Source organism: Teleopsis dalmanni, chromosome 1 (assembly GCF_002237135.1).
Source record: "Teleopsis dalmanni isolate 2A chromosome 1, ASM223713v2, whole genome shotgun sequence".
Taxonomy (NCBI): Eukaryota; Metazoa; Arthropoda; class Insecta; order Diptera; family Diopsidae; genus Teleopsis; species Teleopsis dalmanni.
Genome location: NC_051846.1, coordinates 106,266,819 through 106,288,005, shown reverse-complemented (window position 1 = coordinate 106,288,005; position 21,187 = coordinate 106,266,819). Strand labels below are relative to the sequence as shown.

The 21,187-nt window shown below is 32.7% G+C and overlaps 1 protein-coding gene across 1 annotated transcript in view; it reads right to left on the bottom strand.

Moving 5' to 3' along the window:
* Positions 1-14,691, bottom strand: part of LOC119671268 (transmembrane protein 132E) — a gene marked incomplete in the record, with an annotated part of 100,901 nt that extends 86,210 nt beyond the window's left edge. The window contains 5 exon segments of the mRNA XM_038081821.1: positions 9,448-9,661; positions 9,720-10,237; positions 13,136-13,384; positions 13,438-13,724; positions 14,031-14,691. Of these exon segments, the coding sequence (XP_037937749.1) occupies positions 9,448-9,661; positions 9,720-10,237; positions 13,136-13,384; positions 13,438-13,724; positions 14,031-14,070 (1,308 nt within the window).
* Positions 14,692-21,187: the final 6,496 nt, after the last annotated feature.

The window sequence follows — 21,187 nt, the reverse complement described above, 5'->3', positions numbered from 1 at the left end:
ATGATCCAAATGACTTTGAAGCACTTACGCCAGGCCACTTTCTAATTGGTGAAGCTCTTACAGCACCAGCAAGTACAACCTCACCAAATTTAAAGACATCATTACTAACGAGGTGGAAATTGGTGTCCCACATAAAACATGAATTCTGGAGACGGTGGAACTCTGAATATCTAAATGAGCTACAATACCGACATAAATGGCGAGAAGAATGCAAAAATTTGCAAGAAAACACTTTAGTCATCATGAAGGATGGAAATTTACCTCCTCTTCAGTGGGCATTGGGTCGAGTAACCAACATACATAAGGGTACTGACGGAATGGTACGTGTGGTCGATGTTAAAACAGCATCAGGTATTGTGAGACGTGCCATACATAATTTGGCTCCACTTTTTTCTGAAACCAACGACAGTGAAGATGACAAGATACCACCAATACAACCAAAAGAAGCAACAAAGCAACAACTGACATCGGTTATCATCGGTTAGTAGTATCAATCATTTCGGACGCAATTCGAAGGTATCCAAACGATCGAGCAACTGCTGATCTCACACCAAAAATCTGGGGAAGACAAAACATGATGTAAAATTTTTAAATAATATAAGTACACAGTTATCTGATGAGGCGTCCAGCGATGTACTTCAATCTATGATTCATCAACGTAATATTTAATATGGCTTAAATTCACTTATAAATTTAAATTTAAATTTTATAAATACATTGAAAATTTTTGAATTACTAACCAATAAATTAATTGTAACTAATTGAAATTATTAAAATTCACATATGAAACTTTTAATTGTTCTTAAACTTAATAACAAAAAATGTTAACAATGCTTTTTAATGCTTCTATTTTGACAGTTGAAAATCATGTGCAATTTAAGATGTAAACAAGCAAAAAAAACAACACAGAAGCTAGCTCTCATGACCTAGATCAACTTGTTTATTTAAAATTAAGGTGCAGTTATGCCATATCAATTGCAGGCATGCATTTTATCGTACTTTTAGTTAAATTATTCAAATTATTCAAATAATTCAACGCGGGGGAGGATGTTAAATCTCCTTAAAGTAAAATCTTGGTTGTCATATCTACATAAAAGACTTCATCTACTTAACGTTGTCAAACACTATTAATCAGCTGTTTGGCAACAAAAGGAGAATGAAGTAAGCTTTAAGCTTGATTAGGGACATGAGAGCAGCTTCTGTGTTGGGTTTAAACTAAAAGACTTCCTCTTTTTGGTTGAACAGTGATACGAGTAACAACATTTCAAAATAGCACATTTAACAATAAATTTCCAAAATACCTGACAATAAATAAAGACACATAAAATATAGATAAAATATTTGAAGTTATTTTTTTTATTTCAAATTTGATTATTGAGGCAAACTACGAGTTTAAGTGCTCGGCAGTTTTACAATTAATAAAATACAAAATATATCATCCAACGCGTGCACGTGCGTGTTGGAAGCTTGATATAACTACTTGGAAATTACTAAGAACAAACGCGTTCTTAACATTTTACTTAATATAACCATTTGGAATTTACTAAGAACAAACGCGTTCTTATCAATAAGCACAAATAACGCTGAAATTATTATTATCCGCGGCACATAACAATTTTTGAAAGACATATTTGTTTCTGTAATTTTTATTTTCTTCTTGAACTACTCAAACTATTAAAATACTCAAACAGCTCACAGAGACAGTAGATCAAAAATTAAAGCTCAAAATAAAAAGTGAAAAATAAATAAAACAAAAAAAATGCTGACAGACAACTATTATCTTATTAAAAACGTGTTCCACAAAAGCTGTGTAAGCCTACAAAGCAATACAACTCAACATAACACAACACAACATTGCACAACACATCGCAACACAATTCATCGAAACTACCACATTTGTTAAGGGGTTTATAGGATGTAATTATACAAGACTTTTATTTTAAGTAAAGGAATGGCCAAGTGCAATCCTTGTCAGTGCCCACACCAAGTCGACTGTCACCTTCACGTTGTACCCTTGGGTAGCTGTAAACCACCGTCTGACAGTGGGCTACTAACAGTGACGGATTGAAACCCTTGTTTCCAATTGTAACTGGCCAGAATTGTTTATGGACAACGATCATTAAGACAGCTCAGTTAGGCCTTAACTATGGCATACTGAAAGATGTGAGGGACAGCACCAACAACAACATGTCAGGGATGCCAGAATTTCAGGGAAAAGAATTTCAAGATAAGGTAGCAACGGAAAGGGTCAAGTCTGACTGTTGTTCCCGCTGGGTACGATGGACACCAAAAAACACCGGCTTGCGCAAAATACTCCCGTTAAACAGATGAAAAACACCAAAGAAAAAGCAAGAACATGACGGAGGGCTTAACAGCAAGCGCAGCGGATGATGCAACCGTCACTGATACGTATCCCGTATCTGCGAAAAAACTTGAAAAGCCTCTTTAGAATAAAATAAAATCAGTACAGGAATGGAAAAAGGTGGAAACAAAAAGAAACCGCGCCTCAGATTCAAGTCGGATGCAATCATTATAGCATCCACTGCGGAGAAGAGCTACGCGGATATCCAAACTACCACAAGGATGAACAAATCGCGCAAGGACCTTGGTGACTAGGTCAAGCACGTGCACAGGCCCACCATAAATACGCTGCTTCTAGGGCTTAAAAAGGCTTCAGAAATCCGCACGGTGGTTTTTCAGTCAGCAGTGGACTGTTCTTGGCGAATCAGTACATGTGGCGACTCTGAATAATAGCAAGACGGAAGTCGTCAAAGACCTCAACGAAATCACGTCTGAACAGGAGATTTGTGGCATTAGTAAGCTGGAGTAAGCGTCCGCATCGATGGCAGAAAACAACAGGGTCTACAAACAGCGTTTGTAAATCTCCCGGCGTTAGATGCAGATAAATTGCTCGAATTCGAGAATCATGAACTGTTTGAAACTGAAATGATATATGGATATAACTCTCCTATGTGAACATCATAACGTAAAAAACTCCTCGTAGATTTCGGTCTCCTCCGATAAAGCAGCAATATGGTCCGCAAATGGTAGAGCCTTCTTCTACTAAAGTTAGGCAATGCTTTTTTTCGTGGGTCAAGATAGACGAAATCTTCCTGTTTTCGTACAATGCTCCACCTAGTCTGATTTACAGGAATTTGAGCAGATACTCTCCGAAATCGTAGCAGAAGCCAGGTATAAATCTCCGCTAATCCTTGCGGGCGACTTTAACGCTTGTTACAAGTTTTGGGGTAATAGTCACACAACACTAGAGACAGAGTGCTTTTGGAGTGGACCTCTCAGCTGGATGTTGTCCTTCTAAATACAGACGAACAAACATTCGAAGGAGTTCAAAATCGGTCTGCCATCGAGCTAATGTTTGCTCACGATACTCTATATAAAATGGTCAGTTGAAGACATTCATTTGCATAGCGAACATCGTGTTATTGTCGAACTCTGCACACCGCCAGTGCGCAGTAGAAATGTCTGCTTGAAACGTAGATGGAAACATAGACTTTTCGATGAGGATATCTTTAAACTAGTGTGGAGCGTTAATGTGGAGTACCCGAAGTCTGCTGCTAGTATGGTGCAAATGGTGATCTCGAAATTAGTTGCCTTAACCAGCTAGCAGACCAGCGTACTAGTAGACTGAAGAGATTACTCGCTTGAGAGACGTTTGCATCAGAGCAAGGCGTGCGGCTCAACGAAACTATAGCAGCGAAAATTGACTACTGTCTCAAGAGAATTACGTAGAATGTCACAGGACCCTGAAGAAGGAGATTAAGCAGAGCAAGCAGTGATCTTTCAGAAAATTATGTATAGTGCTGAAGCTGACCCTTAGGGGAACGTCTATAGGGTGACTATGTGTTTGATTCGAGGAAGTAGAGCGCCTCAACCCACGGATCCGCTGGTAAAAGGGGTCGTTGATGACGCAAGCCAGTTTCTTTTCTCTTGCCAACGTTTCAACGAAGCTAGAGCAGAAATGCGTAAGGCCATTAGCAAGCCTATAAGCTAAGGTGCCCCTTATATGGGGAAAAAAATTTTTTTTTAAATATTGAAATGCATACCTCCTATTTCTTTTTAAACTACCCAGACTTACTTAAATACAAAATTTCATCTTCCTACGTCAACGTTAACCCGTGCCGACAGAACTCTGAAGATTTTGAAAATTGCTGTTTTTAACCCTTTCCGTTATATACCTAAATCAATTGAAATATTAAAATTTTTATGAAATGTTCATTAAAAGAAGATAAAATTACTGATTAGGCAGGATATTTTCTTATAAGGGTCTCTTTTTTACAGTCTGGATACAGTTTTCTATGCTCCTGAATAAAGTGTAGCAAAAATTGCTTTTGCTCCTTCTTTGCAGTGATCAAATCAAAAAAAATTCTATATAAGTTTTAAAGTTCTTTCAGCCGTATCATTAACTGCCCTTAAGGAAAGCACTTTTCTTTTCGCCTCCGAATAGGCAACATCTTCATCCCATGTAGAAACGGGTCTCTGGAGGAAATTTTGATCTATTTTTAATCGAGAAAATAAATTTGTGCTTTTGACAAACAGATGGAATGTATCTCTTCCCAGAAACATACATATATGATTTTAAAACCGCAATGAATAAACAGACGTCTTGAAGTGCTCGCTTATCCTTGGCGCTAATTTTGAACTGGGATTACAACAAACATATATTCAAAGAGTAAATAGCTCTAACCATGTACCTTGTTTGATGCATCGCTCCATGCGTAGTAACAGATAACAATAAACATTTGAAACACATTTGCTCGCATCTGTTTTCTCTTCATTTAATTTCCTTTATCCTGATTCTTCTTCTTTTTCGGCCAACTTTTTGTCTACACCCGCTAAAAACCCTGAACGCCCTGATTTTCTTTATTTTGTACAAAATATCTTATCTTCTTTAATTTTCATCCGTTCCAAAGCATCAGCGTGTGCTATATCAAATAAATTATCTAAATTATTCTTCAAGTCGTCCTCACGGCGCTTGTAAATATCTTGTATTTTTTTAGAATTTTTTTGCAACGCCTCCATGCATGGTGAAGACCCACAAGTTTTTTTATACAGTTAGGTAAAGCTCTAGTAGGGATTCTAACTTTTTCCTAAAATATAATACACTCCTGAATGACGAGATTAACGCTTTTACTAACAGTCAATTTAACTTCGTGAATGTTAAAAAAAAGTACTGCAAGAACTTGACGATTAGATGGTAATTTTGCGCTTGTTATTTCATCATTTACGTCACCAACTAAGAAAACACATTTTTTATTACTTCTTAATTCCACTGCCATCTTTTAAATGCAAAACAATACGTATTAATCGAGAGAATAATTGAGAACAAATGTCGTGAACACGCACCGCTACTGCCGCGTAGCATATATGAACATGATTCGATGCAAGTCGGCACGGGTTATCGTACTCTAAATAGGGCAAAAATTTTTTTTCGAGTGTTTTAGATGCACATGAACAAAACTGAGTCGTATGCGTTAGAAATTTAAAACTATGAAAAATAAGTAGGGTGTCTACTATAAGCACGGGAAATTTAATCTTGAAGATGATAAGATGTTAACATTGTAATTTTATTTTATTTATTTAATTTATTAATTATCTTTTTATTTATTTATTCATTTCATCATAAAATATATTGTTGTGAATATGGAATATATGAATAAGGAATCTAGTAATCTTAAAAATAGTTTTCTAAGTATGTCAGGTTTAGTTTCGAATTCAATTGTATTATTATTATTATTGTATTATTATTATTAGAGAAAATTGTGTGTTTGCGTTTAACAAAACTAAGAACAATAAAAAACGGTTAATCAAAACTAAAGCCGACTATTTAGTTATTTATCGGAATCCGGAGGGTATTTATCGGAGGGTATCCTATTTATAAAGAACTGAAGAACAGGTTACTCTGCGGAAAGAAACCTTGCGTAATCGTACAAAAAGTACCCCCACCAAATTAGTTGAAGTACCCCAACCTTTATCTTCTAAGTCTGTTACACCAGATGTTTTATATGCTAATATCGTCAAATCTGACAAGCAACAAGCTCCTCCATTTCAAAGCAATACTTTGGAAATGATGATCTCTAGTCTCATCTTAAGGTCTGGATAAGGTCAGTTTATATCAGGCAAACTACTCTTAATGAGATAGTTAAAATGCAAAACCAATTAAGCAAATACTGTAAAAGAGATGATTACCAAACCCTGCAACATGACATTATAACTTTCCCACTCAAGATCCACCAGCACCATCTATTGACATGATTATCACGGCCAAAGATCTTGTTCAAATAGTCACAAACAAGTTAGATTGCACAAAAGGCACCGGGATATGATAACATATCACCCATTAAGAAAAAAAACTTACACCTTTTGGCCATAAATTTTATCATAAGATTTTTTAATGTCATTATTAAATTTGGATTTTACCCAACAAAGTGGAAAACATCCATGATTATTATGATTCATAAATCAGGTAGAGATCCCACGCTTGCCTCTTCATACAGGCCAATAAGCTTACTGCCATGCCTTTCTAACCTCGTTGAAAGAGCACTGTTTTTAAAGCTAAAACCGTTTCTTGACGTTCAAGACTTAATATCCTTCCACCAGTTTAGTTTTAGGGAAAAACATGGAACTATTGAGCAAATGAATCGTATAACGAACGAAATAAGACACGCATTTGAGCTCAGAGAATATTGTTCCGCGGTATTCCTCGATGTTAAACAAGCATTTGACAAAGTATGACATAAACGGCTTATATATAAGATATGCTGACTATTATCTGCAAACTAATTTCTCAATAGAAGCTGGCGTTCCACAAGGAAGTGTTTTGGCTCTATCTTGTATGTACTTTATACATCTGATATCCCAATATCAGTTATCACCAAAACGTTTGCCGATTATACGGCAATTTTATACCGGAACAAAAACGTTGAGTTATTATCAACTTCAATCAAACTTATTTTGGATGGAGCAATGGTCATCAAAATGGCGAACTAAAATTAACTGAAATATAGACACGTCACTTTTTACCATAAATTGGAGTATATCTCCAACATTTTACTAAATAATATCCTCATCTCATAAGCATATAATATAACGTACTTAGGTATTCACCTAGACCAGCGACTAACTTGACGCGTTAAGAACAAAGTACTAAGGCCAAGTTTTCCTAGTCACTCTGTATACTTCGCCGAAGAACACTACAATCTTCGTACACTTGACCCAGCAAATTTACGCATAGTTACCCTCAACAGTAATATACGCAAAATGGTAGACGAACATCACCTAAATAAATGGAAGAAACTCTTAAATAATTGCGACTCTCAAAATTGTAGATTACCATTAAAGTTAACAACAAGGCGATAACTTATCCGCCCAGCAATTTTGCCGTCTATTCGTGCCCAATACTTTTACCTTCCATTAAATTCGCAGACAGAAACGCGCTTTTCGGAAGCCACATTCCGACGACACCATACTTTTTCCCCGGACGATGTTAATAATATGATCAGAAAGCTTTCGAGCCAAAGCCTCTTGGACCTTTCAATGCTCATGACATTTCAATAATGCTCGTGCTCAATTAGTTCTGACCCACATTTTAAACGCTTCCATCAGTTCCCACATCATTGCAAACATATGGAAGATTGATACTTTATGATTATGATTCCTCGATAGAATCATTCCTCTGCTGAAACCGAGCAAACCGGCTGGCGTAGATGAATCATATAAACCGATTTCATTATTATCTCCAGTTGCCAAAGTACTGCAGTCTTTAGTCTTAAAACATATATCTCCATATATCCACCTAGCTCCCCATCAGCATGAATTCAGAAAACGTCATAGTACCATCTCATATCTCAAATGGTCTCAACTAAAGTCGACCGTGAGAACGAACGGTGCTATTCGCGAAAGAATTTGACACAATCTCTCATCCCACCTTTTTAAACATCTAGCCGAAACATCCATCCTGACATCACAAAACGATAGCTCTGCAATTACCTCATAGGCAGATCATACTTTTGTCGATTTTAGAAATAAGATATCTAAAGCTAGAAAATTGAAACAAGGTGTTTCTTAAGGCATCGATCTTTCACCAATCCTTTTCAACCTCTTCATATCTAAACTCCCAGATCCCCTGAGAGTGTCAGAGTCATAACGAATGCAGATGACTGCACAATCTTTACGACAGGCTAGGCCTCTTCATATTGTGCAATAAATTAAATGCATACCCCCCTGATGTGGTATCGTTTTTCGTTGATAGAAATCTTCACCAATCACCAAAAAAATCCTCCGCCACCCTCTTTACTTCCTGAACTAAAGAGGTATCCATGACTCTGCCCATTAATATCGGTGAATTCAGGATCCTTACCACCACCAAACCCAAAATTCTGGGTGTCGTTCTCGACAGTATGTTGACGTTTTCTGCACATGCCGCACATGACCATTCCTGCAATAATGTCTTAAAAGGTCTCACTGGGTGCTCCTGGAGTAAAGATAAAGAAACCCTGCTGAGCACATATAAAGCAATAGGTTGTACTATTGTGGCCTAGGTAGCTCCAGTATGGACCCCGCAACTCTGCGAGACGCAATGGACTAACATCCAAACATGTCAAAATACAGTTTTGCGGATTGCAATCGGCACATTTTTTATTTCGCATCTTAAATTCATTTCATTCTTATCTAGACCACTGTCTCTTCTTTGTTAAGTTAAATTATTGCAAATTCTAACAAAATTAGTGCGTGCGAGAATTAGAAAGTAGTTGATCATAAGTGAAACCAAAATTAATGAAATATATTCTAAATAGTGCATATAAAAACTAATAACAAAAAGTATAAACACCACAAATCTGAATACTCCCAGCGAATAAGTCCCCCTCTTCCCTCGCTATTCCCTCGAATAGAACTTCCTTATTCTGAATTACTTGGGAGACTGCTGTTTTGGGAACAACAAAAATTTCAAATTTGTTTTCTCGAACTTTGACAACTATGGCACTTTTTAATGGCAAAAAGTCCAAAAATAAGCAAAACAAAAAAAAAATTGTGTATCATATCTTGATTTAAATTAAAAAATCGCATTTGTCTGCAGCTGAAAATATTAAATAAATATAATGAATACTTATATTCATTACAAAGGGCTAAAAAGGCAAATAAAAGCCAATTGGATATACTGTTGCAGTTAATAGAAAATAATCTAAATGTTGCTGGCGGTTTCCATAAGGAAAGCAAAGATGGTGTTAGGTTTTAGAGCAATGCAACAATAGAGCTCAACTCAGCAGGACTGCCACACTTTTTATCTTTTGTTTTTGTTTTTTTTTTATATACTTAACAATTCAATTACATTACACGTGCAAAATGTGTGATTCCATAAAACTAATAATAAATAATGAAGGTAATGGAATCCATAAAAAAATCAATATCCACATATATTAAATATCTTACCTTAGCCATTGGAAGTACAGCTTGTATATCATCCTTATTTATTTCAAGTTTTGAAATTAATTTTCTTTTACTTTCATCTGATAGTAATGTTGCTGGCTCTTTTACTTTGGAATGGTAAAAAATGTAAGATATAGACCAGACGATTTTCCCTCTATCTAAAGTTTCTTTTGTATCCTCTGCAACTTCTAACAACCACGAAAATACTTCAAAGATACTAAAATTTTTAATAAATATTATATTGAACTAATAACTTAAAGCAATTAAATACTTACTTATTAGAGCTGTTATCATATTCCAATTTCTCACCAGAATTTAAATTGTGTTCTTTTTGTACGGCCATAACTCTAACCGTAATATGCTTTTGGTTTTCCTTTTCAATTGATATATTCCATAAGTCAGACGTAATGGAAGCTCCCAAGATTTTTATACCAGATTTTACACGTGCTTTTACAGTAAAAGCAGATACTTTTTGATTTGAGGTTTCCCGAAGATAAACAGGAACATGAATTTTTGACATTGGATATAACGGATATTGCGGTATCATTATTTTAAGAAATTCATCTGAATATAGAATTTTAAAAGGTGCAGTTGCTGAAACGAGGGGCACTTGTGCAAACACAGTTAGAGGTTGTATTTGTACTTTGGGTTCACATTGTTCTGCACTGCGTATCGGTGGTTCAAATACACTGTATGATACTTGTGCAAACTTTTGTGGAACTTTTTGTGGCATACTACTTTGGCTCCCTTTAGTAGGAGGAACCGAAGGCCACCAATATGATGGTATTACAACCTAACAAAATTAAATAATTCAGATTTATTTAATTAAGTTTAATGATTTTTCAATTTATTCACTACCTAAATTATAAAGTATAATTATATTATATTATATTAATTAAATTAAATAAAAATGTATACTTAAATTATAAATTACAAAACGAAAAGGGTTCAAACTACATAAATAATCAATTAGTAAAAAGTCTTGTTCCAGAATATCAAATTGTCAAATCTTTGGAGATCATATGATTGTCCAAATCTAATAATTTTCAGATCAGATCGGCAACTGAAACCAAAGTTAGAAAACGATTGCTCCAAATAAACCCGACCAATGAGAATCAACTCGACTGGGATGAAACACTTACGAAACATATGCATACCATGTGAGTTTGCTTTCGTACCAATCTGAAGGGACTACAACATATTCCTTGTTAGGTCAATTATCACAAAAACCCATTAATCATACTTTCTGTAATGCTTCAAAGGGGATTTTTGGAGTGACTGTTTACATTAGATCTACATTTCCAGATGGAAGAATTGGTTTACAATTATTATTGTACTATTAGGAGCATGGTTTACAACTTGCATAACACAGGAGTTATACTTCGAAAATATCAAAACTTTTTTATGGATTTCCTTAGAAATCGCACTTCATTATATAAGTGCAGAATATTCAAAATATCTAGATATGTTATCTCGCGGCTTAATCCTTCAATGTTAATAATCTTAATTAAGAGATTGTACGTCGACAAATCCGTTTGTATTTTATGGATGGAAGAACAGATGCAGTTAGCATCGCCTGATAGTAGAGAAAAAATTCTTAAGGTTATGACTCACTATCTTGTAATATGGAGGGTATAAGAACCAAGTGTATATCAAGATAATTTTTGATAAAAGAAGAGCCCATGTAATACTGTTCAAGAAAACATTTAAATCAATTAAGATATTTAACCACTTTACTATTTAAGAGAGGTGGAAAGACGCTGTTTAATCTTCACCAAATACGCTTATTCGCAAATAATGCTACCCTAGAATTAATGAAGCCATGTTTCAATTGGAGTATACAGAGAATGTTCTGCATACTTTTAAGAGATTCTTGATCTTACTGAACACGGAGTTTTCCAATGCGATTAACAGAACTACGGATCGAAGGAATTCCTAACGATTTGTCATTGTATATCTGATAAAATGGTGAAAGTACCTTTTCAATATTAACTTCAAAACTTCAATAAGTCATAAATGTTTTAAATGCGTTCAATATTGAAACTTCTTAGATCCCCACCCATTATTAAATAATGACTAGGTATATAAACGCTGAAAAGCTTTTTCAAAATTAATCAGCAAGACCTACATTTCTAAGGACGTAAAATGTCTCAATTAGCATTGATTTTGCACACAAAATAATATAAAAACAAAAAGCTAAATGACAAAATAATATAAAAACAAAAAACTAAAAAAACTAAAATACATAGAAAAACGTTCCATTTTTCTGTTTTACAAATAAGACACTTAACATGTGAGTTATAATTTACTTTTTAAAAATAATAGTTATTCCTGAATTTAAAATAAAAAGGTGAGTTATTTGTACATGGAAAAGTAAGAGGCATATAATAATAATTAGTTTTAATAAATATAAAACAAATTTAATTATTATTTTTTGAGTTTTATTTTAAAATACAAATAATATGGAATTTTAAGTTATTTTTTTTAAATGATAACTAGTACGGTCACTGTTACAAAGAGATGATTTTTTATGTAATAAGAAATTTATACGAGAACCGGTCAAAAAATTGTCAATAATTTTGAGGTTGATTTATTTCTAAAAATTAGACCATAACTTCTTCGGTTGTTCTAAAGTATGACATGTCAACTTTCAGAATAACCGAACTTGAATTAATGGGATAAAATTTATTACATAATCAAATTATTTTTGAAAGCATTAAAAACAAATTTTTAACAAATTTTTGTTTTGGGTAATATTGAAAACAAACGTTTTTTTATACGATTGTTTTTAAAACTTATATTAGGTGATATAAAAAGAACCGACTGTTTTTTGATGTATATATCCTGCAATACTAGTCCGAATGCGATTCATTTTTTTTTTGAAGACTGTTATCGAATTCGTTGCTTGTGAAAAAAGTAATAGTAATAAGACTATTGTCCACTTCCCCCAATGGGGCATAAGGCCTCAATAATTTTTCTAAAACTTACTCTATTTGATACTCTTCTATAGAAAGCTAAAGCTTGCCTCGCTATGTAATTTCACAATTGTTTAAGTGTATGGCTTAACCACTTCCACTTTCTTCTTTTTATCTCAATTTATGCTGCTTTTTAATTCGATTTGTTTAGCAGGCATTTTTTTAATATTCGATCTGGCCACCATATTTTGAGAATTTTGTGTAGACACTTGTTAGTAAAGACGTGAATCTTTCTCTATATATGCGGCTATCACTTTGTTGATATGAACATTAACATCTTCATCAGCTCCACTCTTATTTGACACAATACTTCCCAGGTAGATTAAAGAACCATGCGATAAAAAGTACTATAAATATTGAATATCTGAAAAAATACGCCATGTGACGCTTTATTACTATAAAAAAGGTAACACCGCTACAAAAAATATGCCGTTGAAAAACACTTAAGCAAGTTTTTCACCTGTCAATCACACAACTTCTACACCAAAGGAGCTATGAAGCTACCCAAAAAATGGCAATAGGTCATAGATAATAATAGCCAATATATACTGAATTAAAATTAATTTTCAAGAAAGAAAATTTTCTTCAAAAATATATGAAAAAACCGCCAGTATTTTATATCATCTAATATAACGTTGTCCAAAAACACTATATATATATGAATATAATTGCATGTAGTTACAAATTAAATCAAATGTTTCTATAAACGGATATACCTCTGCAACGCAAACACCATCCTCCCCTTCTGGCATGCAGCGTCCTTTTAATGCCACTTGCGACCCCATTGACACATGTAACAATACACAAATTTTTTGTCTTTGCAAGTGACCTCCGGGATCAGCTCCTGCATGGAATAATACCCTTAAAACTGGTGAATCTTGTGGTACAGTTGTGCGAACTAAATGGGCAGATATATCTAAATGCACGTTTGCTTGTTGCAGTTCGATAAGTGCTAATGTCGTGTTCTAAAATTATTGAATATTTATTAATATGCAATATGTTACTAGATTATGCTTACGGTTATTATTTCGCCTTGGTTTTCAATTTCTGGTACAATGTATCGAGCAGGAACGGTTTGTTTAGTAGAAAAGGGTCCATAACTAGCTCTTATTGAAACGGGCTGAGCTGATTGTACGACGGTGAATCTGTCAATAGATAAAATTGAATCGAACGGAAGTTTAGCTTTAACCGGTTGATTTGCGACCATTTGAGTAATTTCTGGCGCCACTGGTCCCTGTTGGGGATGCTTTAGAAAAAATCCACTATCAGCTGCTTCAAAATGTACTTCAACACAATTATTTTGGTCTATAAAATATTTAAAAAATATGATGCCATAAGTCGTATTATAGTTATTATAATATATAAAAAGCATGTCTACATTTAACTAAAGGGACTAAACTAATGGAAAAATTTGTACGTAGATCTGTATAAAAATATTTAACGTTTGCACAATAATATTAGTGTATGTTTGAATATAATCACTGTTAAATCCTAATTGAAATATGAAAAAATTACATAATAGAAAACTATTATGCATGAAAATAAATTAAATTATTGTACAAAGTGCACAGTAATATTTCCATGTACATAGGTCATATGTAGTTTACTTACATGTATACATACAAATTAAAAGAACTGCGAAACACCTCATTCTGGATTTCCTGCTTTGCGACACCAATTTGTAAAAGGTACAGATTTATTAAAATTTAATTATGGAACATTTGGAACTTTTTGCTTTAATTTACAACTTTAAATATCCAAAATATTATCCAATATATATGTCTAATATCCAACTTAATTGAATTTAAGACCAGTTTTCATGACATCTTACATCGATTTGCATACAATTTGCTTTCGGTTGCATATTCCAGGTATAGACATTTTATGTGCAGATGGAATTAAACTCCTTAAGATACTTTTTCATTTACTATATCAGTAATTCATTATTTTTAAAATTGTTGGGCATATACAATATGATAATTAGTACACATATTATTTAAGTTGTGAAATAAAGTCATTTATTCCACTTCAAATTCAAAGTACCAAAACTTAACGCACTGAACAAAACGAGTCCTCTGAATTCTACTTCGACTTTTATTGTGGTTTTCAGTTTTCCAAATTCAATCACATAAAACCCAGCACTACAAGCATTTTTTGCTGAAATTCTTGTACACATATGTACAAAGAGTATGCATATATTCATCCTACTACTGTCATATTAAGTAAACGGCACGATAGGATTGCAATCATAGCAATTTTATTTGCCTTCGAAATAAAACAAAGTAACAAATTTCTAAATTTTTGTCTTTTAACAGTAAAATACTAAACATATTAAATCATGTAAAATTTTTATAAAAAAACTGAATATGTGAAAACAATTTTAAACCACTAAATATAAATTTTAATTAAAGCGCTTTATTAATTTGGGTTTTTAAAATCAATTATGATGCAAGTAACTATTTTCTTGATGGAAACTATTTTTTAATAAAAATATTTGTTTTTAAATAGTAGTGAACTACAACAACAAATTCATATTTTTAATTAATTAAATATTTGACTGACTAAACAGCTGTGTCGAGTAATACCAAATAGCCATCATTACTGGTCTTTTTAAAAATATTTTTCACACTTTATTAATTTTTAAATTATAAGTGAAAAGGATTGAACTTGTCCCCTGTCAAATTTGAAGTTCTAAGTCAGTGGTCACAACTTAAAATTACTTTTAAAACTCATTTTAAAATTTGTTCTTATACTATGTTTACATTACGAACTTTAGTGAACGAACTTTGCTAAAGTTGATTTAGCGTTTACATTATCGTTTCGGGTTTTCACTTTGACAGTTGCTATTTTTGTTATCTTTTGTTTATATTTGTTTTGTTTACATTTTGATACTTGTGAATATTGTGCTTGTTTACCATATATTTTGATGAAAATTTTGAATCAAAATATAATTACATTGCTCTGCAGTGAATCTGCACAACAAAATAAAATTCTCAATAATGATTAAATTACATACGATTAAAGCGCCGTAAAATAATTGCTAAAATATTGCAATTAATAGCGGCAAATAAATATAGAACATTTTACAATTTCTTAGTCTAATACGGCGTTTACATTGGCCGAAAATGGCTCAGTTTGGTCAAAAATCGAAAATGAGTATCGAATGGCTCATTCTTGCATATAAAATTTCAAGCACAAAAATGAGCAATTTTCTCACATTCTGTATGAAAGACGTTCGAATGCATTCCACATACGTTCCAAATGCAAAGGAATCCATTGAACATACCCTAAATGAAAGCTCTTCATGGCATTTTGACAGTTTGAAAAAGCTGTTTTTAACATATTTACAAAAAAGGGTAAACAAATGTTTGGTGGTTGCATTTTCTTGAAAATGATGCACTGCTTTTTAGAACTTTTACTTCCCAAAAAGTAATTAATCGAAGTTAAAAATATGTTTTAAGTTTCTAATGTAAAGTTTGAAGGCATATTTAACCTTCATGCAAAATTTTTTTGGCACAGGCCAAAAATCAAATCAACATGCAAGTTGAAAAATCAGCTGTTGAAATAAGAACAAATGAAATAGAACGAATGTAAACACTTTCAAATGGCTCATTCAAAATGAGCCATTTTCGGCCAATGTAAACGCCATATAAGAAAAATTGCATATAATGAACAGAATGAAACAAACCCAGCAAATAACAATTAACAATTTTGTTAAAAACTTGTATAAAAGTTTAAAATATCAAAAATGAATTTGTAAATTATTAATGACTTTCATTAAAAATCAATTTCATTCACATTTTTTTATTTTGGTAATCCGAATTCGAGATTAAACACTTTAGTAATAAAAGAAAATTATTTTAATAACAAAAGTTTCTATAAATATAATTGTTGTTATATTTCCTTTTTTATATGCAGCTTTCTTTATATAGGTATAGAAAGTTTCTTTCTACTGAACGCCGCTTGCATTCAACTTATTGTAAACAACTTAAATGTAAACAAACAAAAGTGTAAACAAAACGAAATGTCATTTCGCCATTTTCATATTTAAAACTTATCGATAACGCATTAAATTCAGCACTGTATTCAGGAAAAGGTATTAAATGAAGCCAACTTTCGGTCAAAGTTCGAGTTTTGTTGTGCCTATTTTTACATGGCAAAATCGACTTTGGTTGCTGGTTTTGCGGTCAAAGTCGATTCCAGCCAGCAAAGTTCGTAATGTAAACATAGTATTATAAAAGCACTTTTAAGGTAGCTGTCAATCAATCAACTGTTTAACGGTTAACAGAAATGTTGATTTTTTGTTTTTAGCTTCCACCACGAATAAGAACTTTTAGCAATAGGAAGAGAATTTCAGAGTGGTGGGATGTTGAAGTTCTGCAGTTCTATGACGATGAAAAATGGATTGCTGATTTTCGAATAAATTGGCAAATATTTCTCAGGCTAGTAGATTTGCTTAAGGATAAAATGGCACCATACTTGTAACGACACGTTTCGTTCGTCCCTGTTAGCTGGGGTAAACTCAGTGGTTGGTCCTGTGTCGTTGCAATAAATTTATATAGAATGAGGACACAGTATTTTAGTTATTAATTTTTAAAAGTATGTTTATTCGATTTTGTTTCTTAAAGCTAACAATGGTTAGAATATAAAAATACTTTTAAGCTAGTGTATTAGATTTTATATGGGATTGGCTATAAACGTATACACGCTTATAATAGGTTTGGACAGATATAAACGTATACACGCTTATAATAGGTTAGGACAGATATAAACGTATACACGCTTATAATAGGTTGGGACAGATATAAACGTATACACGCTTATAATAGGTTTGGACAGATATAAACGTATACACGCTTATAATAGATTTGGACTGGAATATATACCTATATATATATAATTTTTATATAAAAAATTTATATAAGATAATATAAAAATAAATAACTTAGCTGTCGAAGTTCTCCTGGGTGCCTCCGATGACTTGGGATGTTAATCACTAAGTGCCTGTCTTGAACAAGTGCGTCATCTTATATACGCATCAGGCCGGCCAGCAATGTAGCGCAATTGTTCTATTTACCGCTTGAACTTGTGTTTTGTCGCTGTTATATGAGTGTGCATTCGCATTCTACTCTCATTTGTTTTATTTACAGCTGGTTTGCATTTTTCGCCGCGTTTATTTGCTATTTTTATGCGTAAGCATTTTTCTCTTTGCGGTTACCATGTGTGTTTTCGTTTGACATTTGCGTAAACGTGGATTTGTTTACCATGTCGAGGAAAAGTGAAAATTACTAAATTAAAAGTGAAATAAAATATATATTTGATATAAATTTTATAAACAGAAGGAAACATATAAATTCAATTGTGGTGCTACCAGTGAATAGGTATTAATTCATTTATTCATAATTTCAGTGATACATTCTTCATTGTTTCTTTTATTTTCAGTGTTACATGTGATATACAGTTTTCAACATTGAGTTTTATGTAGGATAGAAATTCATAAAAATTTCTGTCCTTACATACTTTCGTTAAAAGGCTGTCTGCTGAAAAGAAAATAGCTATTGCAGTTTACAAACTTGCCTCTTGTGCTGAATACCGTGTAATTGCAAAGGGATTTGGAGTATCAAAAAGTTCTATTTGCTTATGTGTTCACAGTTTCTGTAAAGTTTTAATTGAAAATCAAGTTGACAAAATGTTGTCCTAGCCAAATGCATCAAAATGTTATTGGTGTTATAGACGTCACTCATGTGCTAATTAAATCCACACAAAACGGTGCTGCAGACTTTCGTAACAGAAAGCGTTATAGTTTCATTGCAGTGCAAGCTATTGGGGATGATCAATATTTATTTAGAAATATTACAGCACAAAATCCTGGCTGTGCACACGATGCATCAGTGCTTAGGGGCAGTTCTCTATACAAAAACCATAATACAATAATTCCTGAAAGCCATAGGGAAATCGACGGATTTTACTACGCCTCAAATGAAGCTATGCTTTTCAAACTTCTGTATTATATTATTGATTATGCAGCTTATATGCTTTGTAACTGGTTTATGAAAAATTATAGGGACGAGTTAACCGTTTAAGAGACATCCTTCAACTTATATTTAAATCAAGCACGAATTGTAGTGGAGCAAGCATTTGGTCGCTTGAAAGAAATATGGAGAATATTTTATAAGAAGAGCGACCTGGATGTTTACAATATGCCGCATGTGATAATAGCCTGCAGAGTTTTTCACAATTTTGTGGAGATATCTAAAAAACATTATAATTCCTTATGGGATAAAAAAAAATCCACGGCGAAAGTGAATATCCCCAATTTAAACACATGTACAATCGACAAAATTCGTAGTCCGGACATCTTATGCGAGATCATATATGCGCGTACTTGGCGAGAATATTTCCACTTCTACATAGAATCAATTAAAAAAATAATATAGAGAAATCTAATTTTTAATTAATTAATTTGTACGTTTATTTATAAATAGCAATATTATATATATAACATAATATATTTATAACAATTTTAGCTTAATGACAAATTTAAATAATTGAAAATAATAAACTTAACTTTAACTAAACTGAAATGTTTTAAATATAAAATGAGCATTACGGTAAAATTTAGATTTTCAAATAGAGAATAACAAATAAACATTTTTAATTAATTTAGATTCTGGGATGCAATTAGGCTTTTGATTGTTCTACAAGGATATAAATCAACTAAAACCCAATATTTTGTTTTACTATGTAAAAATTCTAATTCAAAAATTTAATTTTTTTATTATTTTAAATTCTTTTATTAATTTAATAATTACTGTTATAGCACTGAAATATTTAGTGGTCTAGATTTAATAAAAAACAAAAAAAGTAACACCACACTTTAAATAATAATATAAAAAAAAATATGTATCTGAGAAACATTCTGGCACATTCCTTGTCCCAGACGTCGCGTGAATATCAAAAGCAAATTTGTGTCACTTGGCCTCCGGAGCTAGAGAAGACAATACGTGACGCACTCAGTAAACAAACCAAAGGAAAACCATTCTCCTATCGACGTACCGTCAACAACATTATTTACTTGGTGGGTATCAATAAGCGACGCCTTCACTAAACGAATAAAAACCAAAATATTAAATTTAAAACAAATATACTTTCAGAAGTTTTAACATATCTGAACTGTGATGAATTCTAAAAGGAAATAAATACAGATAAAATAAAACTAAATTAAAAATAAAAATTAGTAATAGTTATTTTTTTGTTATATGTTACCTACCTTAGTTATTTGCTTTATATTTTTATTATTATTTATTTATCTTCTTTTTATGGATCGAGTAAAAATACAGAAATTACAAGAATAATTGAACACGCGGCCGTTTAAAATTGTCAAAACGAAACACAAAACACGGCGAAGTCAAAAGTCAAAAGCACAGCGGCTGTGTAACAAAACACAACAGTTAAACAACAAAAAAAAAGTAAAACACGCTATAGGAAACTTCGGCGTATGGGTATTTAAGACGGCGCATTTTCCAACGTGTGACGAGTTCTTGAATATTCGTCTTGAATATACGCCAAGAATTTAAATTTAAAGATATATATATTTTTATGACATTTATATATATCCATGAAAAAAGATATACTTAATTATTTAAAATCCTGCGGTGGTTTTACAACAAAGGGTTTATAATTATTAAATATACATATATATTAGAAGAAATAAAGAATTATACGGACATATTCTAAACATTCCATAATGTAAGGATATATGTATTTATTACATCTATATATCCATAAATAAAATATATACATAATTGTTTAAAATCCGGCGGTGGTCTTACAACAAAGGATTTAAAATTATTAGATATATATTTAAAGGTATAATAAATCGCACGGATAGATTATAAGGATTCCGTAGATATAATTCTGTTTTTTCCAACTAGGTGCCCTGAAGCGAACCACCCAGTATCCACGACGCTCATTCAAAAATCTACGGCACTTATCTACCGAGTTCACGGCGTTTGTTTTGCAGCATTCAAGAAGCTGGTACACAAAGTTCACAACGCAAAACACATACAAATAGCATTGGAGGAAAAATAAATATATAACAATATATATATATATTTTTTTAAAAGCAATTCATTTTTTTTTCTCTTTCTTTGTTTGTTTTAATTAAGCTCAGTTTTTTTTTAATCACCCAAGCAAACTAAATAACTTTTTAATATTGTACCAAAATTTGTATGTATGCATGTTGATCCTTTTTTCGAGTCAGCGCAACTAGGCACTCACTGACTAATTTGTATATCTCTCATAAGCTTCATGATTATTCAGAAATTGAACTAAGGTCTGCGTATCTCCCCGTGTGGAGAGTGATTACTCTAAAATTAGATAGTGCTAAGTAGGATAGCCTGTCAATATTCGCAAATAACTTCAGGGCTCTGTCCCTTATGTATTTTTTGATCGGGTCTATTCTAAGGGTTCTTAGCATGTCGTTTGTGCGGATGTACCAAGGCACTTTGAAGAGTCTTCGGAGAGCCTGACTTTGACCTACTTGTAATTTTTGTATAGTAGAGTCGGCAGCTTTGCTATACGCGACACACCCGTAAAGTAATGCTGGTCTAATTATCTGGCTACAGATCAGTTTTCTGTTCTTCACGCTGAGGTTGTTGTGTTTGAAAAGTGGTTGTAAGCATTACAGTGTTTTAGCGCAACTGATTCTTTTGACTTGTATATGCTTATGCCAAGTGAATCGCTTATCAAACGTGATACCTAAATAT